We start from the raw sequence: 22,966 nt of genomic DNA on the forward strand, positions 1-22,966 counted from the left end.
TTTGAAAGATATGCCTCACTTCTCTCAGGCCCTGTGCTGGGCCCAGCCTCTGGATTTGCCCCTTCCTAACAGGACAGATCTGGGAGAGTATCTGGCTCCTGGGTTGGGGAGAGGCCAGACTGGTGGGGGTGGGGGGTGGTTGTCGGCTGGGTGAGAAGGTCACTCCAGGGCAGACACCTATCAAATGTGACATAAGTGTGAAGGGTTAAACATCCCTAACAAAGACAGAGGTTCTCAACAGCCAATTATATGCCATTTGTAAGACAGGCCTAAAAACAAATGACTCAGAAACTAAGAATAAAAGGAAATGTATCCAGGACACACAAACGGAAAGAAAGTTTAGATGGCAATGTTTACAGCAAACAAAGCAGAATTTGAGGCAGAAGAACATTCAACAGGACAAAGAATTCAGCCTCACTAATAATAAAAATCCCACCCTTAAGAAATGGTTTAACTTATCAAACTGACAAGTATGTTTTAATCATAAGGCTTTTATCCTTGAGGGTGCAGCCAAATAGACACATGTACTTTGAAGAGACTTAAAAGTACTACTATTAAGAAGACAATAGGAAAAGGGCCAGTACAGTAGGGATATCCGTGATGGAATAAAATGTAACCACTAAAAAATATGTTTTAAAAAATATTTACTGACTGGCAATGTATTTATTCATACAGTCTAAGTAAAAGAGGCAAGATACAAGGCGTATGTAGCAGGATCTCAATGTGTCTTAAATAGAATAAACATATGAGATGTTAAAAAGGAAAATCCTCCAGGGGAAGTCTGGGCCCTGGGGTGTGAGTGGGGGCTCCGTCCCCCGTAGTCCAGATTTGCCCGGCCCATGGGGTACCACTCCCTTCCCCAAGTGATGAAACCACACGCAGTCCAACTCCAGCTCTCTTCCTATCAATAGTGGGAAGACATCTATCTATCTACATCTATCTATCTAATATAAATATATATGTGTACATGTACGTGTACATATATTTCTTGGTGCAGGAGAGAAGGAGTCCTCCCTGCTCTTAACTTGGGGAGGGGCAGGCAGGTCCTTAGTCATCTCTTGGGAGTATTCACAGCATCAGGACCTCTGATGGGAATGAGGAAGGGGCTGAAGCAGAGGAGGAGAGCAGTAAAAATGCAGGGAAGGCTGGACACCAGGCTGGGGGTTTCCTGTGTCCTGTGTGGTGTGCGTGAGAGGTAGACAGATAGACAGACAGACAGACAAACCCAGAAAGCACGCATGTCCTGTCTGTGGTGCTTGTGTTTCTGGCTGTAGTGTTTGTGTCTTGGTACGTGTGTCTGCGGGCACCTGTGAGCGTGAGTCTCTGTGTTTTAAAAGGAAAGCGATCAGTTTCATAATAAAATAACAACTCCCAGCAAGCATGCTGGCTGGGTGCGCAGAAATCAATATCTCATTAATTGAATGCAACCCTCATAAATCACGGGAGGAACTCGAAATTAAACCTCCTTCCCGCGGCTTCCTGGAGAGTTCGCGCTCAGGGCCAGGGGACTGAGGGCTGGAATCAGCGATGGCCTCGTGGGGCTGGGAGGAGGGGGCCGAGCCTCAAGGGGGCCTTTTGGGGGCCTGGCCTGATGGGAGGTGATGCCTGGAGCTGGTGTCCTGGGGGGAGGTGGCCACTGGCTGCCAGCTGGAGCCAGAGCTCCCGGCTTGGCTCTGGCCCCTGGCACCTGGCCCTGGGTGGTGGAGGGAGCAGAGTCTCCTGAGGCCACTGGGTGGCCTGTGGTGTTGGTTGCTTCTTCAGGGGACCCTGGGCCAGTGCTCCGAGGCTGGCTGCACCTTGGAGGCCGGCTGGCTCCAGGAAGCCACTTACGCCCGAGTAGGAGGGGCTGGTGGCCAGTCTGTCAGCGTGAGTGAGGGATGCTCAGGCAGGTGTTTGAGGCTTTAGAGAACCATGAATGCTTCGAATACCCCAGCGGGGCTCCCTGGGGCTGAGGAGTGGGGTGGGCGGGTGACCAGGGGCCTGTCTTGGCCTTCTTTTACTTTCCAAGTAAGAATTGGTCATTTTGGTGGAATGCCTGGTACTTAGTATGTGTGCACAGAGGCCCAGGGCTCACAGTCTGAGCATGTTTAGTTACTTTGCAAATACAGTGGGAGGGAGCAGGGCTGGCACAGAGCACCAGTGTCTGAGCCTCCGCCCCATCCCCAGCCTGCAGTGCAACCCTGGGAAATCATCTTACCTTCTCTGGGCCAGTTTCAGAGCTGACTGAAGTAGCAGTAATAATGATTAATGATGAGAATAATAAAAGCGGCTACCCCCTACTGGGTACATATTATGAACTTTGACCTTGGCCAGCGGCCCAATGAGGAAGATCCTATCCAGGTCTGCATTTGACAGATCTGAGGGAACTGGGCTCAGACAGGAAAAGGACTGGCCCAGGTCTTAGGGCTGGAGGGGTCCGAGCCTGCCTGCCTTGTCTGCATTGCCCCGTGGTGCTGAGAGCAGGGCAACCACGTGACTATCACATTGGTGGGGGAGGGGTGCGAGGTGGAATCTTCCCCCGGCTGAGAGGATGGCGGGACCCTTAGGGCTGGCGTGATGATGCAGAATGTCCCCAGCTTTTCTGCCCCTGCCTGGCACCTACAGATTACAGGTTGGGGCCAGAGAACCTCATTCCTCTTGCTGGGGTGCTCGTGGGGCCCCTCCCACACTGGCTCAGGAAGAACCTTTTGCTACTGGAGGAAGTGCAAGGCCTGGGCCAAACCTGCCTCAGCCTGGAGCCCAGGCACCTACAGAGTCCCGGGCCTGGCGGGGGACAGCGCAAGGCTGATCCCCTGGGCAAACGTGGGTGGGACCGGGGGGGACACAGTTTAACCAATAGCAAAATAATATTTTATGACTGCATTGGCATGAAGATGCATATAGTAACATTGCATATTAAAACCTTTTCTTTGACCTACAATTGTTTCCCGACGTTTAAAGAAATGGAAACACTTCCGCAGACCCCTAAAAGCACTATGGGCCCTGGTACTGAACTGCCTGGGCCTGATGGAGAAGCCACCCCTGCCACCACCCTGACCCCATGGTGACAACACTGTTAGCTGCAGGCAGCTGCACACCGTCTCCCCAATCCATCCCCCCTTTTTCTTTTCCAGGGAAGCATTTCCCAAGTCATAGATGTGCTGCGGTTTGAGGTCTCGCGACATCTACTTTGATTGTCATTTTAAAAAAAGCTTCCCAGGGAGAGAAGCCTAATCCTATATTATTTGAAAATAGAAAGTGCTGTGCAAATGCTAAGTCCAGTATAATAATGGTGATGCCAAGTAATTCTGTTTTGAACAAGTTGAACTTGTTAAATCAGACAGATGCCATCTGCACTGTTTTAAAGCCGGGGCTGGTGATATGTTTTATGCAAGAAATGCTTATCAGATGAAAATTGCTGAATCTCCCCAAAAGTAAATTGCTTTGCTCCGTAGTTAGACTTATGAGACTTCCTCTCAGGGATGGGGTGACCACTATAGGTAGGGAGTGAAAGCATCTCAAGCATTTATTGAGCACTTACTGTATGCTGAGCACTTGACAGTCAGCCTCATGTTTAATCCTTGCAATTAATCACTCTGTGAGTTTGAGATTATTCAGATTTTATATGAGCTAACCCTCATATAAAGGGTTATAAATCAAAGGGGTTCAGAGAGGTTAGATAACTTGCCCAAGGTCACACAGCTCTCCAGTGGAACCAGGATTTGAATCCAGGACCTCAGACTCTGGGGCCCTTTCTTGGTCCAATAAGTCTCCGAATAATGTGGAGAGTCATGGACCTAGAAGTGTGAGGAGTCAAGGGCTCCCCCCCGCCCCCCGTTGCTCTTCACCTCCAATGAAAGCAGCAGCAGGATGGAGGCTGGACTTCTGCAAGAGGAGGATGGGTGGGAGATAAGACGTTCCTGACAGCAGGGTGGCAGGAGAACCTGGGCTCTTTTTCTGTAATGGATTCAAAACCGTTTCCCCTCAATTCTGCAGATGGTGATTGTGTTCGTTTCCTAGGGCTGCCGTAAAAACTGACCACAAAACCAGGCGTCTTAAAACAACAGAGATTTATTTTCTCTCCATTCTGGAGGCTGGAAGTCCACGATCTAGGTATCAGTAGGGCCTCACTCCTTCTGAAGTCTCCGGGGGAGGATCCTTCCTTGCCTCTTCCAGCTTCTGGTGGCTTCACGTGTCCCTGGCTTGTAGACACGTCACTCCAGTCTCTGCTTCCATCGTCACGTGGCCTCCTTCTCCCTGGGTGTCTCCACACGGCCTTCTTATAAGGGCACCAGTAACTGAACTTAGGGCCACCCTCCTCCAGTGTGACCTCATCTTAACTAATTACCTCTGCAGTGACCCTGTTTCCAAATAAGGTCACATCCTGAGGTTCCAGGTAGATGTGAATTTTGGGGGGACACTATTCAACCCAGCACAGTGATGGAGCTCTGGGCATGTGGCCCGTGTGGGGCAGTACCAGGCTCCACTTATGAAAGCAAATCCCTGTTCTTGAAGGCGCAGGACTCCTTTGGGGGTTTTAAACCAGACGCTCATAACCACCCCCAGGCATGGGGGTGCTCAGAGAGGTGGATGGAACAGAGCCTGGATGGAGAGGTGCCTTCAGGAAGGCTTGAAGTGAGGTGGGGTCCCTTCCAAAGTTTCCAGGGACCTGGCAGGACCCCCACTGGTCCCAGACAGGGGTTACTTGTGCCCTAAGGTCTCTGGTTAGAAGCTGGAGGGCACGCAGTCAGTCCTTCTCCACCTGGGAGCCCCTCCTGTTGGGCCTCGGCCGCCCGTGCTCTGGGCCAGCCCTGACCCAGCAGCTGTCAGGTCTGGCCTTCTGCCCTGTGGCCGCCTCCCTCCATCACCAGAATGCTCCTTCCAGGCGGTGCCGTGTCCATCCTGTCCCTGGAGGTCAGTGGGGAAAGCATTCCACGACCCTCATTCAGAATTTATTTCAGAGCCCAGTGGACATCAAGGTCATCACATTCCTTCTCTGCTGCAGCCCAGGCGTTGTCAATGGGTGCGTATCACCCCCTAAAGGGTGAAAATTGGCTCTTGTAATTTTAGCTACTACAATGGTTTGTGGCCCTCCACAGGATACAGTGTGTAAACAGATCTGCAGAATATCCGTGGAGTTGACATTTCAAGGGGGGAGGCTGAGAAGGGGAAACGATGTCTAAAAAGACTCCTTAAGGGAGTGATAATGAGAAAAGGTTGAGAAACAATGGTCCAGCCCAAATCCCTTCTGCTGCAGCTCCAACCCCACCTCCGCAATAATGATCGCTAACAGAGACAGGGCTGTTTTCACGCAGGCACCGCTGTTCTGTGTGCCTTACACCTTTCCTCACTGAGTCCCCCAGTGCAGTGAGGGAGGTGCCACTATCTCCTCCATTTTATTTGATTTTTTATTTATTTTTAAATTTTTATTTATTTTTTATTTTGGCCGTGTGCACGGCTTGCAGGATCTTAGTTCCCTGACCAGAGATCGAACCCGGGCCCCCTGCAGTGAAAGTGCGGAGCCCTAACCACTGGACCACCAGAGAAGTTCCTTTCTCCTCCGTTTTAAAAGATGAGAGCTGGAGGCACAGAGAGGCTGAGTGACTTGCCCAGGGTCACACAGCTCATAAGAGGCAGAGCTTCAGCTCACTTCCTTGTGTGTTACTGTAAATTGGAGATGAGCTGATTGTCCTCTTCCCTACAGCATTCCTTGACAATCTGAAGACCAAGAAGAAATATTGCTACTTCCTGCCTGAGGACTTTTTTGAGCAAAAGAAACATCATCTTATATGTCTTTGCTCATTCTTATTTGTAATTTCATAGAAGGTTGTTGAAGGTTGAATTGTATCTTCCAAAGGGATATGTTGACCTTCTAACCCCCGGTACCTATGAATACGATCTTATTTGGAAATAGGGTCTTGGCAGATGGAATCAAATTAAGAGGAGGTCATACTGGATCAGGGTAAGCCCTGCTCCAATGGCTGGTGTCCCTATAAGAGAGGAAATCCGGATACACACAGAGGAAGGCCAAGTGAAGACAGTGAGGACAGAGGCGGAGACTGGAGTAATGCATCTACTAGCCCAGGAACGCGGAGGACCGCTGGTCCCAGCCAGAAGCTGGGACAGATGCTCCCTCAGAGCCTCCAGGAGGAACCAACGCTGTCGACACCTTGATTTCAGACTTCTGGCATCCAGAAGTGTGAGAGAAGACATTTGTGTTGCTTTAAGCCCCCCAGTATGTGGTCATTTGTTACAGCAGGAAGTGAATAAAAGGCAAGGCCATTTTCCATTAGAGTTTGGAGAGGGTGGACTGGACTGTGTGTGCAATGTGTGTATGTATATGTGTGCACGTGTGTATGTGTGTGCACGTGTGTGCACATGTGTATATGTGTGCACATGTGTGTATGTGCGCACGTGTGTATATGTGTCCACATGTGTATATGTGTGTGCACATGTGTGTGCACATGTGTGTATATGTGTGTGGAGGGCTCATCTGTCACCCCCTTCCTGTCACCTCTGCCTTCTGTCCCCACCCCCATCTCCATGTCTCCCATACCAGTTGCCTTTCTCTGTGGATGGGGCCACGCCCTTCCTCTCCTTACAGAAAGTAGAGGTGGGGGGAGGCGGGGGGCGGCCCAAGGGGCACCACTGTGCCTCCTCTGGTGAGAGGTGGGGTTTACAGACCCCAGAGGAGCCCAGGTTGGAAAAATCCTCCTTCGTATAATTCTCATTATGTGCGGCAATAAAGACCTTACAATAAAGTCCTTGTAAAGGGATAAATGGAGCTTAAATGGGGCCTGCGAAGCCAGAGGAGGTGGTGAAAATCAAAGGAAATGGAATTATTGTCTTCAGAAAAAGTAAGCAGCTTCCTGGAGAAGGGCCTCCAGAGCCTTCCTTGCTCTGAGACCCACGTGCCAGCCGAGTGGGATCTGTCTCAATAGAAGTTTTTGCAATGAGATAAATACTGCATCTGATGTCTAATAAACTTCTCTGAGAGGGGAGTAGTAATCAACACCAGGAAATAAATTCTCCAAAAATAAAGGCAGCACGAGTATTGATGATGGGGTGGAGGGCTGTGAAGTTTATGGCACTAAACTCATTTAAGATCCTGGGAAGAATTCATTCTTGGGAACCCAACAATAATTTACTAGAGGTTTAATAGTTGGCAAGTCCCCAGGCTGCTCTGGGTGGAATTTACTTTGGCAAGATACAACTCCTCTGGGAGAAAATAGAGAAACAGACTCAGGGCAGCCGGCTGTGCTCAGGAAAAGGACCTCCATCACCTGGAGATCCCTAGACAGATCTTGACCAGGCTCTTGAATGGAATTCCTCTGCCCATGTCAGCCTCAGGCACTGCCCTTCACACGTGTGCAGACACGCCTGGCACCTGCAGATGTGGGCTTTCCCGGATGCATGCCACGTGGGTGCGTTGATGGTTAGCGAGCCCCTCCAGCCCGGGCTGGGGCAGCAGCGGCTCCATTTCCTGGCCTGACTTTACCCATCGCTACCTTTCCGTTTGGTGCGGGGCGGTGTCTGGGGGCCGGGGGCCCTGCAGTCCCGCTGCCTTTGCTGGCAGGCTGAGGCCTGCTCTGCCCGGGAAGGAGACCGTGGCAGGCTCACCTTGGCTTCTCGCACTTAGGCTACCCCCCGGGGCCGGCCTCATGGAGCGGATCCAGGCCATAGCCCAGAACGTCTCGGACATCGCCGTGAAGGTGGACCAGATCCTGCGCCACAGCCTGCTCCTGCACAGCAAGGGTGGGGGCCGGGGGCACCCTTCTACTCCCAGGAGGCCAGAGTACAGGGTGGGACGTCCGGGGTGGGGCCCTGATTTCTCCCCACGGCAGCTGCCCTGGCTCCCGGGGGCCCTGCGTCGGGCTCTCAGCGGGATACCTCAGGGTTCCCCCCACTGTCCCTAGGTGGCCCCTTCCATTCCTCTTGATATGGGGGCATCAGGCTGGGAAGCCCTACCTCTGCCCCCGTCAAAAAGTCAGGAGTACCTTTGGGTGGATGCCCGAGGTCTGCCCGTCCAGAGAGCTGGTTCATAGCCGTTCAGACCAGCTCCGCACTGGTTCTGCACCCCCTAAGGAGGGTGGGAGTGTTGGAAGAGGGGACACCCCAGACACAGGGACCCCCTGGTGGTGGCCTTTCAGGGGAGAAAACTCAGGCCAAGGGCAGAGTGGGCTCCTGCACTGCCCCACCCCAGACCAGCCCACCTGCCTCACGCTTTCTTTACCGGGCTCCTCCTTGGACCCAGGTCCTCAGCAAGGTGACTTTCTCTCCCTGCAGTGTCTGAAGGCCGGCGGGACCAGTGTGAGGCACCCAGCGACCCCAAGTTCCCTGACTGCTCAGGGAAGGTAGAGGTGAGGCCTGGGCCTGAGGGTGGGGATGACCAGGGGCCCCTCCTCCACGTAGGCCATACCCCAGATTAGCTCTGGGATTCTGCTCCTGGCAGGGATATCCACCATCAAGGGCCTCTCTGCCTGACCTCTGGACCCTGAACCTGGCACTAGCTGGCAGAGGCCCACCTCAGGGAAACCACTTCTCTGCTTGGGCCATCTGCCTGGGGCACCAACCCAAATGTCCCAGGATGGGTCATGTTGCAGGGTTTTCAGTACTTTCTTACAGCAGACGAACTATTAAGTATACATATGGCACCACCAGCAGCCTGATTCCCAACAAATTCAGACAAGGTGTGGACCTCATTCTCTCTCCCCCTCCCTCCTGGCCCAGCTGACCAGCTGGATGGAGAGAGCCCCTCCCTGTCCCCACCTCCAGGGTCCCACCTCTGGCTGCATGAAGTCTGTCCATCTGGGGAGCCAGTCCACAGGCATAAAAGCCAGCCCCCTCACTGGTGCTGAAATCCCTAAGAGCGTGGGGTGTTGGCATTGCAGACCCCTTCCTTAGGGACCAGGTGGGGGTCACTGTGGATGAGTCCTGCCCTGGCCGCAGCCCTGGCCCCCCTCAGAGGCTGCTCCCTGACCTTGGCTTCAGCTGAACCCTGCTCTTGGTTACGGGTGGAGGACAAAGGAAGAGTGACCAGCCAGGCCCTGAGCTGCTGCACCTCCACTGTTGCCCCTGGAACCTTGGCCGCATGTGTCCTGGACTGGCCTCATTCCCCCAGGGTCCTTCTCTTTCTGGGCCTGGGGGATGGTGGTCCTGTCTGGCCTTCCCTGAGGTTCTCAGCAGCCAGGACACAGGGCTGGGTCCTAGGGCCCTGGTCCAGTCTCTCTTCTCTGCTTCTAGCCTTGCTGCATCTTTAGGGTGGGCCCCAGAGACCCTGTCCTGGGGGACCTCGGGGTCCCCAGGGACATGCATGCAGGGGGCTCACCGAGGGTGCACATGGGGCTGGCGCTGGCTCCTTGGCCCAGGCTGGCCCTCTCCACAGTGGATGCGTGCCCGCTGGACCTCTGACCCCTGCTATGCCTTCTTCGGGGTGGACGGCACCGAGTGCTCCTTCCTCATCTACCTCAGTGAGGTCGAGTGGTTCTGCCCCCCGCTGCCCTGGAGGAACCAGACGGCCACCCAGAGAGCCCGCAAGCCCCTCCCCAAAGTCCAGGTAGGTGTGGGAGGTGAGTGGGCTGGCACGGGGCTGCCAGCCAGCTCTGCCAGGTGGGTGGGCTGGTCCCAGCCTGCCAGCCTGCGGGTGCCCGTCCCAACTTCTGCAGGATGCTGCAAAGCTGAGACTGCTTAAGGGGCCGGCTGGGGCCCTGGAGGTGCCCCCTTAATGCACTGGAATAATGGTAATAATAGCTGTCACTCATTGAGGGCTTCCTGTGTGCCAGACACTTTATTTGTACTTAAATCTCCCAGCAGTCCTTATGCAATCGCATTTAATAGATGATGGATCTGAGGTCTGGAGAGCTGAGTTAACTTCTTCGAGGCATATAGTTACTCTGGCTCCACTGAAAGGCGGCCTGGCTTCCCTGCCCTTGGAGCCCCGGCTCCGACCACTACCTACTGCTTCCTTGTCGCAGCTGGGATCCTGGGAACTGTCATAGCTGACCCCCTCACGAAGGGCTTGGGACAGGTGGCTGATTGGAGCTGGGCTGGGACAGACCAATGTGGCTGGGGAGTGAGTGTTGGGGGGAGGAGCCCTGGCTCCCTGACTGTGGGAACTGGTGGGCCTCTTAGAAAAAGTGGGAGGGGCTTCCCTGGTGGTCCAGTGGTTAAGACTCCACACTTCCAATGCAGGGGGTGCGGGTTCGATCCCTGGTCAGGGAACTAAGATCCCACACGCCAGGCGGTCGCAGCCAAAAAATAAAAACAAAAAACAAGAAAACAGAAAAAGTTGGAGAAGCTAGAACAGGCCCAGCCTCACGGGGAAGGTGCCAGCCCCTGTGCCCAGGGCAGTGGGTGATGGCGGTGTCGTGGCTGCTGGGTGGAGGATTAGAGAACTGAGGTCTGGACCCTCCTCCAGGCAGTTTTCCGGAGCAATCTATCCCACCTCCTGGAGCTGATGGGCAGCGGGAAGGAGTCTCTAATCTTCATGAAGAAACGTACCAAGCGGCTCACGGCCCAGTGGGCACTGGCTGCCCAGCGCCTGGCGCAGAAGCTGGGGGGCGTCCGGAGGGACCAGAAGCAGGTACCTTATCCTCTACGTGCATTGAAGCAGCTGAGCTCAGAGAGCTTAGGAAGGGAGCTCAGGGCCTCAGGCTGCCAAGTGGACACGGGGTCTACCCTTACAAAAGTTTTATTGCATTTATTTGAATTTGAGCCGCGGGCATGGGGAGGCAGAGTCTGGATAGATGCATGTGGTAGCCCTGGCCCTTTTCACGTCTGGGGCAGAGTGATACCCCCTCTGCCTTAAGAGTCCTGCAGTCTGTAGACATCTTGTTCTTTACAGGCAGAAGAGTCATGGCATTTGCCTGGAATGTTGGGAATAATGTAGCCAGTTTGGGGGAAGTTCCTTGGTTCATTGGTTCGTCCATCTGTCTGTCCATCCATCCATCCATGCAATAAATATTTACCTGACTCTCTCATCACCCTGTTTATTTCTTTCAGAGTCCTTATCATTTCATGAAATTATCTCTTGTCTGTGTTTACTGTTGTCTACCTCTTCCATCTGGAACCTAAGCGCCTAGAGGGCAGGATGTGACCGTCTTGTTCACCTGTGTCTCCAGCGAGGTCACTCTGCCTCTTGGTCCCTCCGCTGTGCTCTGGTGCCAGAAAGCGCCCTTCCAGGCACAGCCTGGAGACAGTGTCTTCTGCTGGCCGGGTCTCCCTGGGGGTGGCAGGGCTGAGGGCTGTTGCTCCTCTGTGCCGACCCTCTGTGTGCCCCCCCACCCCCAGATCCTTGTCCACATCGGCTTCCTGACCGAGGAGTCTGGGGACGTGTTCAGCCCGCGGGTGCTGAAGGGCGGGCCTCTGGGGGAGATGGTGCAGTGGGCAGACATCCTGGCTGCTCTCTACGTCCTGGGCCACGGCCTCCGGATCACAGTGTCCCTGAAGGAGCTGCAGAGGTGAGTGCCGGGGGAGGGGAGGGGAGGAAGGGGAGTCCCTCGTCACCCAGGAGCTCTGCGCTCCTGCTGTTGTCGGATGGTGACATTCCTAATTCCCTCCTCCAGCTGCTCAGTCTGCCTCCTGCCCTTCCGTCCTCAACGCTGATGCCTAGTCATTTTGGGGGATGCACCAAGGGCGTGTATTTGCATAGTGCTGTTCAAACAGGGTCCTGTTCCCCATCTCGGGGCTGACAGGGGTCCTAGTGTCTGTGCTCAGGGACTGGCCAATACTGACTTGTGGAGTTGAGCCGTGTCATGCAGATGGGGTCCCCTCTGCCTGCTGTCCTGGTGGACTTGGTGCAGCCTCAGGAGTCCCCTTCTGGAACGGGGCTCCTTCCTGGGCCTGTTCTGGGGGTTGGGGGCCAGGAAGACCTGGAGGGTGGTGAGGTGGGCCAGTGATGCCTACCCCTTCCAGTGCTTGCTTTCCAGGGTCCCTCTGATATTGTTGGAGGTGGGAGACTAGTGATTAGACTGGGTAGGATTTTGTGTGTGTGTGTGTGTGTGTGTGTGTGTATGATGGGGTTTATTTTAACCACTGTATCTGTGGGTTGTAGAAATATGTAAGATTTTTCTTCTTTTATTTATTAATACTTATTCTATGATATTTGATACATACAAAAATATATGTACCGTATGTCATGAAGTACAAGATTGGAGTGATCGCCCATGATTCTGCCATTCACCTTTAGAGTGAGAATATTACCAGGGCTCTCATGTTCGCCTGGGGACTCCTCTTGCCCATCCCTCTGTCGTGCCCGCCGCCCCCCACCCCCCTGCCCCGGCCCTGGAGGAAACCTGGAACTTGGATTTTGTGTTTATCATTCTTTTGCTTTTTATTATTTATTTATTTATTTATTTATTTTGGCTGGCCGTGAGGCATGTGGGATCTCAGTTCCCTGACCAGGGATCAAACCCCTGCCCCTCGCGGTGGAAGCTCGGAGTCCTAACCACTGGACAGCCAGGGAAGTCCCTCTTTTGCTTTTTTAAAAAAAAACTAGTTTTTTTTTTTTTTACAAATTCATGTATCATTAAACAATATATTGTTTAGTTTTATTTTCGTTTGGTTTGAGCTCTGTAAAAATGACATCTGCTGTCTGTAGCCTTTAAGACTTGTTTTCTCCACCCATTATTAGGTTTTAAAGATTTCTCCACATTGCTGCCTGTAGCTCTATTTCATTCATGTTCAGTGCTGTATGATATTCCATTGTGCGAATGTACCATAATTATTTATCACTTTTTCCTGTGTGGACATTTTCCCCTGTTTTTACAAGTTATTATTTTTTTTAATTTTATTTATTTTTTTGGCTGCATTGGGTCTTTTGTTGTGCGGTCTTTCTCTAGTTGTGGCGAGTGGGGGCTACTCTTCATTGTGGTGCGTGGACTTCTCACTATGGTGGCTTCTCTTGTTGCGGAACACAGGCTCTAGGCATGTGGGCTTCAGTAGCTGCAGCACATGGGCTCAGTAGTTGCAGCATGCGGTCTCTAGAGCGCAGGCTCAGTAGTTGTGGCGCATGGGCTTAGTTGCTCCGCTTCATGTGGGATCTTCCCAGACCAGGGATCAAACCCGTGTCCCCTGCATTGGCAGGCGGATTCTGAACCACTGCACCACCAGGGGAGTCCTTTACAAGTTATTTTGAATGATGCTGTGGTGGACATTTTGTACATGTCACCTAGTGTCCCTGGGTCAGAGTTTCTCTTGGGTATAGACTGAGTTTTTTCTTTGGTATAGACTTTGGTGTACAGTTGCTGGGACTTAGGGTGTCTGAAAATTCAGCTTGACAAGAAAATGCCGACTGTTTTCCTAAGTGACTGTACCAGTCCAGTCCTACCGTGTGTAGGTTCCCAGTGGGATACATTCTTACCCGCATTTAGTGGTATCGGACTTTCTCATCAGGGGTGTGGAGTGGTAGAATATCTTGTTATGGTCTTAACTTGTATTCCCTGGCAACTGATGAGGCTGAGCAGTTTGTTATATTTTTGGCCCTCCTTCTTTCCTCTTGATGAAATGCCACTTCATGTCATTTGCTCACTTTTCTGCCGTGTTGTTTATCTTTTCCATATTGAGTTGGAGGAGTTCTTTATATATGATGGGTATAAATCCTGTGTATGTTATATGTGTTTTAAAATCTTCTAAGGCTAATTTGTGGCTTGTCTTTGTAATTTCTTTATGGTCTTTTGTTTTAAGGAACAGAAGGTCTTAATTTTAATGTAATCAAAGTTATCAAGTATTTTCTTTACGGCCTGCGATTTTGTGCTTGGTGAATTCCTATTCCTTTCACTGGCATTGGGATAAGATTGTCTTAACTTTGTGCCAGGGCATAACTAAGGAAGGCCTCTGAGTTGTTTGCCTGCAAATGAACTTTTCTCCATCAGCCCGTTAACTTACTCTCAGGTGGTTTTTCAAGCTAGAATGTGATTCCTCTCCAGAGCCCTCCCACCAGCTGGATGGTCTGTTTGTTCTAGAAGTCGTTCTCTTTTTCTGATTGGCATTTTGTCCCGACCACGAGTGCTGATGCTGTGTAGCGTGGAAGTGTTGGAGAGAGGAGGATGCCGATGGGGACAGAGCCATCGACAATCCTAGGTCGACAGGGCCCAGGCAGCACTGGCCTCGGGCAGCTAATCAGCCTCTGCAGTTTTCCCCTGCGGCTTAAAGTCTGCCAGTGACTCAGGTAGAACTTCTTGTGACCTCAGTCGGAGACAGAGTAGGGGGAGAAGGAGGCTGAGACTGGGGTGTGCTTTGAAGGTTTACATCCCCATGGCTTGAAATTCACCCCTCTGGAGTCATCCTTTTAAGTTGATGCGCTTGTCTCCAGTAGGCCTAGTAAAGACGGAAAGTGTCTTCAGAGGGGAACGGAACATGTAAGTGTGGATGTGGAAGAGGGTCCGCTTTGAAGGGGGGAGAAGGCGACAGGGACTGACGAAGGGGCTGCATGGTTGTGGCAGTGTTGCGAAGCCCATCCCAGCTGGGGGGGCAGCAGGTTCTGGGGGAGGAGATGCCACCTTGAAATAGCACCTCTGCCCCATCTGTTTGAATGTCACCAGAGTGGGAAGGAACTAGGCTGGGAGCTGTCCCCGTATGCCGGTGCTGAACCGTCAAACTAGCTACCCGGTGCTGGGAGAGGGAACCGGCACGTCCCTCAGGCTGGCTCTCACCCTGTGGCATTTTGTTGTCAGACAAGCTGTTCCCATTGTGCGGGCCACTTGGGAGCGGTGTGCCCTCTTGCTGCCCACCAGCACGCGCTGCTGCTCGCTGAGCTGTGCCCGCCCCTGCTCCCCCCGAACAGAGAGCTCAGGAGAGGTGTCCACACTGTGTGTGGAGCAGAACACTGCAGAGGCAGCTAACATTTGCAAATAATGAAAAGAGGTGTCTCGCCCTGGCCTCAAAGCTTCCTACGGGAAACTCAGATGGGGTGGTGGTGGGGGAGGAGGAGGGAGGAGAAAAGGGACCCGAGGTGTGGGAAGCCAAAGAAGTCTTAGGCAACTTAGGATGGCACAGCCAGTGCTGTGAGAAGCCAGACCTGCCTCAGGCAGAACAGCAGGCAAGGGTCGGGGACCCTTGTCCCCTGGGTCACCAGAGACCCCAAGATGCAGTGGGAAGAATCCTGGGGGTGGGGACTGTCCAGAGCCCTCATCCCAGGCTCTGCCACACACAAGTCCTCTGTCAGTGTGAAGCATCCTTCTGTCTACACCACGGACCCAGCTCCACCTCAAGGGTTAGATGAATTCACGTTTATCAAACAGCCCTGAGCTGGATTCCTCCCTTCTGACCGTGCATCTTCTGGGGCCAGAGAGGTGAGAACTTCCTTCCTTTACTGCTCCCTCAGGGAATGGGAAGGCTCCCATGCATTTGTGACAGCCCAACATCACACTTAGAGAACCGTCCTTCCGTGAGAGAGCAGGTTATGACAAGTCTCCCTAAGAGGCAGGAATTTAACTCAGTTGTTCTGCTTCTCAGCCCGTGCTGGGGCGTCTCCTCTTCCAACCTGGACCCTGAGTCCTTACCTGCCCAGAGTACTTCCTCTTCCTCTGGCCACTCTGGGCCCGGCTGGAGCTGAGCCTGTGGTCAGTGAGGTTGCTTTTGCCCATCGTAGGGCCAGAGCAGTGAAGATGGGGGTCACTGCACTTGGGAGACCCTGAAAGTGAGACCCTGGTGAAAAGTGCCAGAATCTGAAATATGCCCCTGCTGCCATTTCTTTCACTCCACACATGCACCGACATGCGTGCATGCACGCCCCTGTGCACAACCACACATGCACACCCTTGTATATGCACACCCCATGCATGCACACACATGCACACCCCTGCACACAGGTGCACGCCTCCACACACACGCAAACACACACCCTTGCACATGGACATGCACATACCCCTGTGCATGACATGCAGCCCATGGCACACTCATGCACACACATGCACACAGGCACACCCCCAATGCACACACGCACACACACACCCCACAGAGAATCCATATCTTTCCACCAGTGTGTCACTTCCTGCCAAGCCTGTACGGATCTGAAATTCCCAGAAGCAGGGGCTCTAGGGAGAGGTCGCCCCACCTCCGCTTTGCAGTGTGTTAAAGGGGCAGGCCCAAGGCTGTGCCCAGACAGCTCTGCCCTTGGCTCCCTGTGGGGTGTAGGTGCAAGCAAAGACTCTTGCTCAGACAGGGCAGAACTGTGTAAACAACTCAGCCACCTCAGGAAACAGTCTCAGGAAGGCTCTTTCTAAATCTGTTAGCAGGTACAATTTAAAACAACTAAACGAATAAAAATTTAAAAAAAGAAAACCACCTTCCCCAGGAGACATAACACACTTATATCTATAAAATTAACAGCACCCGCTGTGTTGAAATTCGTTTCAGGTGGGAATTCTTAACCCTGGCTGTAGCCAAACCGCCTTAGAAATATACCGACCTTTGGGCCCCACTCTTGGCGTCTCTGATTTAATTGATCTGGGGTGGCGCCTGGTATCAAGTCTTCAAAGCTCCCCCAGGCAATCTATGATCTAATGAGCAGTGACCGTTGGGAAGTAGAAAAGTTGAGGCTGTGGCTTTTCAACGCCCGCCCCCCCCCCCCGCCCCCGCCCAGTCTGGGTAGCAGGATAGCTGTGGGGTTAGGACATTGCAGAATGTGTGCACGGGCCCCAGGAGCAGGATTAGGGCCTGGGGTGAGGGCTCAGTGCCTTAAAGATGTGTGGATTCCTCCCGAGCCTGCATTTGCACACTCAGAAGCGCCAATGTTACCCTTGGTTGCAGGGTCGGGGTCAAGTGGAGGGACAGGCCAGGCAGGCACTCCTTGGAGGTGGCCCAGGTAGCGGGGCCTCTCGCAGCCCGCCCAGGACATCCGTGCGAACCTCTGCCCTGGAATGTACTTCATGCCACGCCCTTTCCTGGATGTACTTTTTCCTGGTGACAGCTGTCGGCTGGGGCTATGAGCTCCTCAAACTGATTCTTTGCTGGGACCACCCGGACGCTGCATAAATGCAAGCCTTTCCTTGAGTGGAGATTAAAACACAGATGTGATTTAGTTTGCTAAAGTTGCCATAACAAAGTACCACAGACTGGGGGGGTTTAAACAACAGAAGTGTATTGTCTCCTAGTTCTGGAGGCCGAGATCAAGGTGTTGGCAGGGTTGGTTGGTTCCGAGGGTGTGAAGGAGGATCTGTCTCAGGCCTCTCCCGTAGCTTCTGGCGGTTGTTGGTGATCTTTGGCGTTGGTTGGCTTGTGGAAGCATCACCTCTATCTTTGCCTTTATCTGCACATGGCATTCTCTCTGTGTATGTGTCTGGGTCCAATTTTCCCCTTCTTATAAGGACACCAGTCATATCAGATCAGGACCTACACTAATGACCTTATTTCAACTTGGTCACCTTTGTAAAAGCTCTACCTCCAAATAAGGTCACATTCTGAGGTTTTGGGGGTTAGGACTCCAAAATATGATGGGCGGGGGGTGCACAATGCAACCCATAACAAGATGGTGACCATTTGAGCCTAGAAAGGGGTTGTGGGCAGAGATGCCATTGAATACAGGCATGGCACTGCCATGGGTTCTGCGGGAGGTGGGATCATACGGGGGCCCCCTCTCCCAGCCTTGTGAAGCTGTTCCACGCAGGTGGCACCAGGGTAACGTGAAAACAGGTCAACGGGATGTGAAGATAATCCGAATTCTGAGAGTCGCAGCTTGGCTCCTGCCATAGAACATCTCCCTGGGCTGGCAAAATGCCCCGCGTGGGGAAGACAGCAGGACAAAGACGCCGCCTGTACATTTGTTGTAGTTCATTCACAGATGTTCACGGCAGATGTCTTGGCCACTGACTCAACAACGAGGCTGGACGGATGAGCCTCTTTTCTCTGCTCCTCGTGTTTTGGTGTTTTAATTAACCGACTCACTGGAGTGATGTTTGGGGCAATGCACAGAATCTACATCTGGCTTTGCTGCTGCAAGTTGTTTCCGGGGTGAGAGCGGTGGCGTGCAGGGACAATGGGCCCTGATCAGACTGCAGCTCGGGCATGTCGGACAGTCTCGCCCGTGCCCTGCGCGTGAGGCGGGAGGAGAGATGAAGCCAGAGCCCCCGTCAGCTGCATCTGAGACATCGTCACGGGTGCCCGGATCCACGGTGGGCATCCTAAAGTGAAGCCTTTCCCTTCCTGCCTGCCCAGAATCGGCTGTGCTCATCCATTTTATTTGCATAATTTCAAGCATCATTAATAGTACATTGGCATGAGGAGAGATTACCAAGCTCCTCCTCCCTCCATGAGTGCAATTGGGTTTAGGAGAAAATTAGTTGCCTTAACTGGGAAATAATGAAAGTTTGAGAAGAGAATGTTTAAATAAGGAGGACGAGGAGGGGAAGCTCGGCCCCGGCCCCTGTGGAAATCGGTCTCCTGGCCTTTTTGTCTTTTCAGTGTTTGTTCAAGGGACATACTGGGGAGGGTCCCCGGAGAATGACCAAGGCAGGGACCACATCCTGTCCCTCGTGCTCAGCCCAGCTTGACCAAGCTGCAGCCAGTAAACCCTCTGAAGAGCCAGTCCAGGCAGGCCTCAGGGTTTGAACCCATTCAGATCTGTCTGTGACTGGCTCAAACTGGCCTGACCTAGCCAGCTTAAGGCAGCCACTGGGGGGATGGTGCTGCTATTCTCTGGAGTGGGGGGAGGGGAGAGAAGAGAAAAGCACTGATTTGGGGGGGCACACGGGGAAGACCTTGAATTTGGGTTTAGACACGTTGAATTAGAGGTGCCCACGTGGAGGCAGCTGAGTGATGGGCCGCGGGGGCTCAGAATGGAGACAGCGTCTCGGCAGCCGCTGGTAACTGAACACAAGCATGAGTAAAATTGCCAAGTGATAGGGGAAAAGGCCTGAGAGCAAAGCCTTAAGAAACAGCAACACTGAAAGGCTTCTTGGGGAGAGAGGTGCTGGCAGAGGGGACTGAGAAGGAGTGGGCACCCATGGAGAAGATGCTTCTAGAAGGAGGGTGTGGCCAATGATGTCACATGCTCACAAGAACTAAGAAGGAGACTGAAAAATGTCCAAAGCATTTGGTCACATGGGCGTCACTGTTGACCCTAGAAAGAGCCATTTTGGTTGATTTGTGGGGACAGAAGCCAGAAATCTGTGGGTTGTGGAATGAGGGGGCTGCTGCGGAAACCAGCAGCGAGTTAGGTTCTTCTCCAAGGAGTTCAGCTGTGAGCGGGAGGAGAGAGAAAGAGAAGTGGGGGGACAGTGGAGCCGTAGATGGTGTGTGAGTTTCTTGGGGCTGCTGAAACAAAGCACCACAAACTGGGGGATTATTGTCTTCCAGTTCTGGAGGCCAGAAGTCCGAAATCAAGGTGTCGGCAGGGTTGGTTCCTCCTGAGGCTGGTGGAAGACTGTTCCATGCCTCTTCTAGATGCTGGGAGCCTCAGGCTTTCCTCAGCTTGTAGATGTCTGTCTTCTCCCAGGGTCTTCTATTGTGTCTGTCTCTGTGTCCAATTTCCCCTTCTTGTGAGGGCACTAATGACCTCACCTTAACTTGACCATCTGCAAAAACCATTTCCAAATGAGTCACATCCCAGATACTGGGGTTAGGACTTTAACATCTTTTGGGGAGAATACAATTCAACCCATAACAGAGGTTTGCATGTTTATTTTTCAAGATGGGAGAGTTGTAAGCGTGTTTAAATGCTGGTGTGAAGGAACCAGAAAAAGGAGGAGTTGAAGCCACGTGAGGGAAGATAGTATCATGCATGGTGGCCCGAGAGGATGGCCCCCAGGAGGAAGGAGAAGAGGGCAGGATGTGGTGGGGGTACCGATGGGGCTACAGGGATGGAGGCAGGGCTTGGAGCATGCCCACTGATGCTTTTTATTTTATCTTCGATGTAGGAGGGATGAACATCTGCTGGGAGTGAGGTGGAGGGGGCGGGAGGTGTGAGGAGAGTGGACGAGACCAGAACACCCTGTAGGCCGCCCTGGATTTGTGATGTGTTAGCCCTTAGCAAAGAGGTTTGAACCAAATATGGCAAAATCTTATGACTTGACAAGGCTGGGAAGTGGGAGCACAGGTATTCATTATATCATTGTATTATTTTCTGTAACTTTCTGGATGCTCGAAATATTTTATTGTTCAATTAGAACAGGGGAGGCAGAGCCGCATCCAGCATCTGCTTGGCACTTAGCAGACCCTGTACTCAGTGGTTCTTTCTCCCCCACCTATTCCCAGAGGAGGCATGAGAGGCAAATGACTAATTTACACTAAAACACTGCATCCCCTCTCCCTTCTGGTTTGTTTGTTTGTTTGTTTGGCTGTGCCACGTGGCTTGCAGGATCTTAGTTCCCCAGCCAGGGATCGAACCCGTGCCTCCTGCAATGGAAGCGTGAAGTCCTAACCACTGGACCGCCAGGGAATTCCCGCCTCTCCCTTCTTTTGCCTTCTTCCTCCTTGGGTTCCAAGGAGGCATTTAAATCCGCGTAGCAGGATCATGTTCGGTGTAGCTGAACACCGAGGAAGATGAGGGCCTCTGCTGCTGGGGGCCCAGAGCCTCGCTGGTCCCTGACCTTCATCCTTCCCCGGGATCCAGGAGGGATGATTCCCTGCACCTCCCGCTCCATGCTGCTCTGAGCCACAAAGAGTGGGAGTCTGTCTCTTGCAAATCAAGGCCCCTAAGCCTTGACCTTGGCCCGTAAGTGTGACCTCACGGATGTAGTGGCCTAGGCACCTTTTCCAGCTCTGGCCTGGTCCACATTGGGGCTGGGAGGTTGCAAAGGAAGAGTGATTTAAAAGAAATCACAGGCCCTCAGGAAAGGTCCATGCAACCGAAGTGGGGTGGGGAGAACTTGGGGGGAGTCAGAGAAGAAATGAAGAGGAGGGCTGGCTTCTGAAGGCTTTTGAAGGCAGGGTAAGGAGGTGGGATTCCTTCCGGGGGGCGGCGGGAGGGATGCATCAGTACATCTTCAAATCTCAGGAGCCATGGGTTCTTGTGAACAGAGGTGGGGTCCTGAGCAAGAGGAGATCTTGTCCCATGGCGGCTGGAGAGGAGGAAGGCAGACAGTGGGAGGAACTTCCTGGAGACTGAAGTGCCCCCCACAGGAAGGATAAAACTCCATTGCTCTGGGCTCAGAGCAGGGGCAGGGCCGGCCTGGGACTCCTTTTATTCCTAGTGAAGCTGGCAGAAGCATAGGATGGTACAAATAACCCCTAGCACTCCTTCTGACTTCCCTGAAATCATAAAAGGGCTCTGGTCAAGAGAGGATTTATCTTGGGAACCAGACTCTTCTTTCCTCGGCTGTTCTGGAACGGACCCAGATTACCCTACGGTTCGTGGCGGCACTCCAGGGCTGTGTGTTTCCTTTAACCCAAGTCCCCCACAGGGCTTGTTCCAGTGGGATTGAGAGCAGAGTCTCACCCATCTTTGTTTCCTCCACGGGTTGGTTCCTCACAAAGGTTTGTGGAGCTGGATAGAACAGCGAGAGCCCCTAGGACCTGAGAATCCCCGGAAAAACTGAAAACTAACATCCCAGTGGCAGGCCCCACCCTAGAGCGAAAAGGTGGCACCTCTGGGACCGACCTGGCCATCAAGAGCCAACACGGGCTTCGGTGACCCTAACCTGCACCCGGGCCTGAGATGCACCTTCGCTGAAATCCTGGCTTGGATGAGAGAAGCCTTGGTTCGTGCTCAGCATTCACGTGCATTGTTACAGAAAAGGGGGAAGGAGGCAGGGGACAGCCAGAGGGATGTGTTCCCTGCCCCGGCGGCCCCCAGCGAGCTGGAAGAATGAGTCTGTCGTTTCATCCAGCTCTCCTGGGAGCAGCAGCCATATCTTTAGCCCCGAGTTTGCTTACTAGGAGGGAGCGCGGGGGAAGAAAGTGTCGGCTTTGGACCACAGACCCGATGCGGGCCGCCCAGTTCCATGTCCGAATCCTCCTGCCTGGGTTTGCTTTGGGCTTTGGCTAAGCAGTGGCTTTTCCTTTGAACTCCCTTTTCCTCTGAGCCCTGACTCCACTGGGGACCTGACCGTTCTCTTTAGCTGTGATCCCTGACCCTCCGAGGGCACTGGGACACCTGCCTTTTCGGGAGACGGAAGCTGCGGGTGAGCCCATCGTGAGGGCTTCGTAAGGCTGCTTTCGTTGGCTCAGGAAGGTCAGCTCACGCTGGGCAAGAGAAGGAAACCCTGCAGGAGAATTTAATTCCTTCCTTGTTAGTGATCCTAACCTACCTGCTAAAGCAGCTCGTTAGAAGCCCAGTTAACTTTCTGGGTTTATTTCTCTGTGGTCCTCACGCTCTGGGGAAGGGGTGGCAGCCGCTCTAACAATGGCCGTGAGAGAGAGACGGGGGCAGTGCCTTAGTGCTCAGGGGGTGGGCACCGGACGGGGTCAGAGGGTTAGCAGGCCCCAGAGGAGACAAAGGTCCTGGGCTGCCCAGGCGGGGTGCTCCCAGTAATGAGATGGATCCAGGGAAGCTGAAGTTCCCCATGGGCACTTAGCGCCTGGAGGCAAAGATCTTTGAGCGCTTGGTAAGGATTCTTTTTAATTAGGTCCATCCCACACAGAGAAGACAGAGAGGGAGAGAGAATAGTTTGTTCCAGAATTTGAGCACTACCTGGAGAGATTATTTCTAGCCACAGACCAAAGGCACAGGGAGAAATAAAACCGGAGAATTTTTAGCCTAGAACCGTGGAGATTTGTCCATGTGTCATGGAATGGGAGTGGAGGTGGATACCAGAGCGATTCTGTGTCTGTGCAAGGTCACCCAGCAAGTTTGTGCTGGAGCTGACGCCCAGGGATGCTCTTCACCGTGTAGAACTCAGCATTTTGATTCCTAGCTGAGGTTTTTTTTTTTTTTTTCTTTTGGGCGTAGATTATATTTTTTCTCTGCCTTGTCCCATTTACCCATTCACCTTTTGATCTTTTAGCAAAGAGTAACAGTCATCCTGCTCTGGCTATTTGTTGAGCCCCTACATTGTGGGGGGCCCTGGAGAAGATGGGGACATGGGTGCCTTTGGGAGACAGAGAGCTGGGC

General features: G+C 52.8%; 1 protein-coding gene across 2 annotated transcripts in view; it reads left to right on the forward strand.

Annotated features, from left to right (window-relative positions):
- MGAT5B (alpha-1,6-mannosylglycoprotein 6-beta-N-acetylglucosaminyltransferase B) overlaps positions 1 to 22,966 on the forward strand; it is a 67,747-nt gene that overhangs the window by 16,767 nt on the left and 28,014 nt on the right. For both annotated transcript variants that reach the window (XM_036837108.1, XM_036837109.1), the window contains exons 4-8: positions 7,619 to 7,734; positions 8,266 to 8,339; positions 9,365 to 9,535; positions 10,397 to 10,561; positions 11,269 to 11,438. In XM_036837108.1, the coding sequence (XP_036693003.1) occupies positions 7,619 to 7,734; positions 8,266 to 8,339; positions 9,365 to 9,535; positions 10,397 to 10,561; positions 11,269 to 11,438 (696 nt within the window). The remainder of the gene's footprint in view (positions 1 to 7,618; positions 7,735 to 8,265; positions 8,340 to 9,364; positions 9,536 to 10,396; positions 10,562 to 11,268; positions 11,439 to 22,966) is intronic.

This window comes from Balaenoptera musculus, chromosome 20 (assembly GCF_009873245.2).
Source record: "Balaenoptera musculus isolate JJ_BM4_2016_0621 chromosome 20, mBalMus1.pri.v3, whole genome shotgun sequence".
NCBI classification, from domain to species: Eukaryota; Metazoa; Chordata; class Mammalia; order Artiodactyla; family Balaenopteridae; genus Balaenoptera; species Balaenoptera musculus.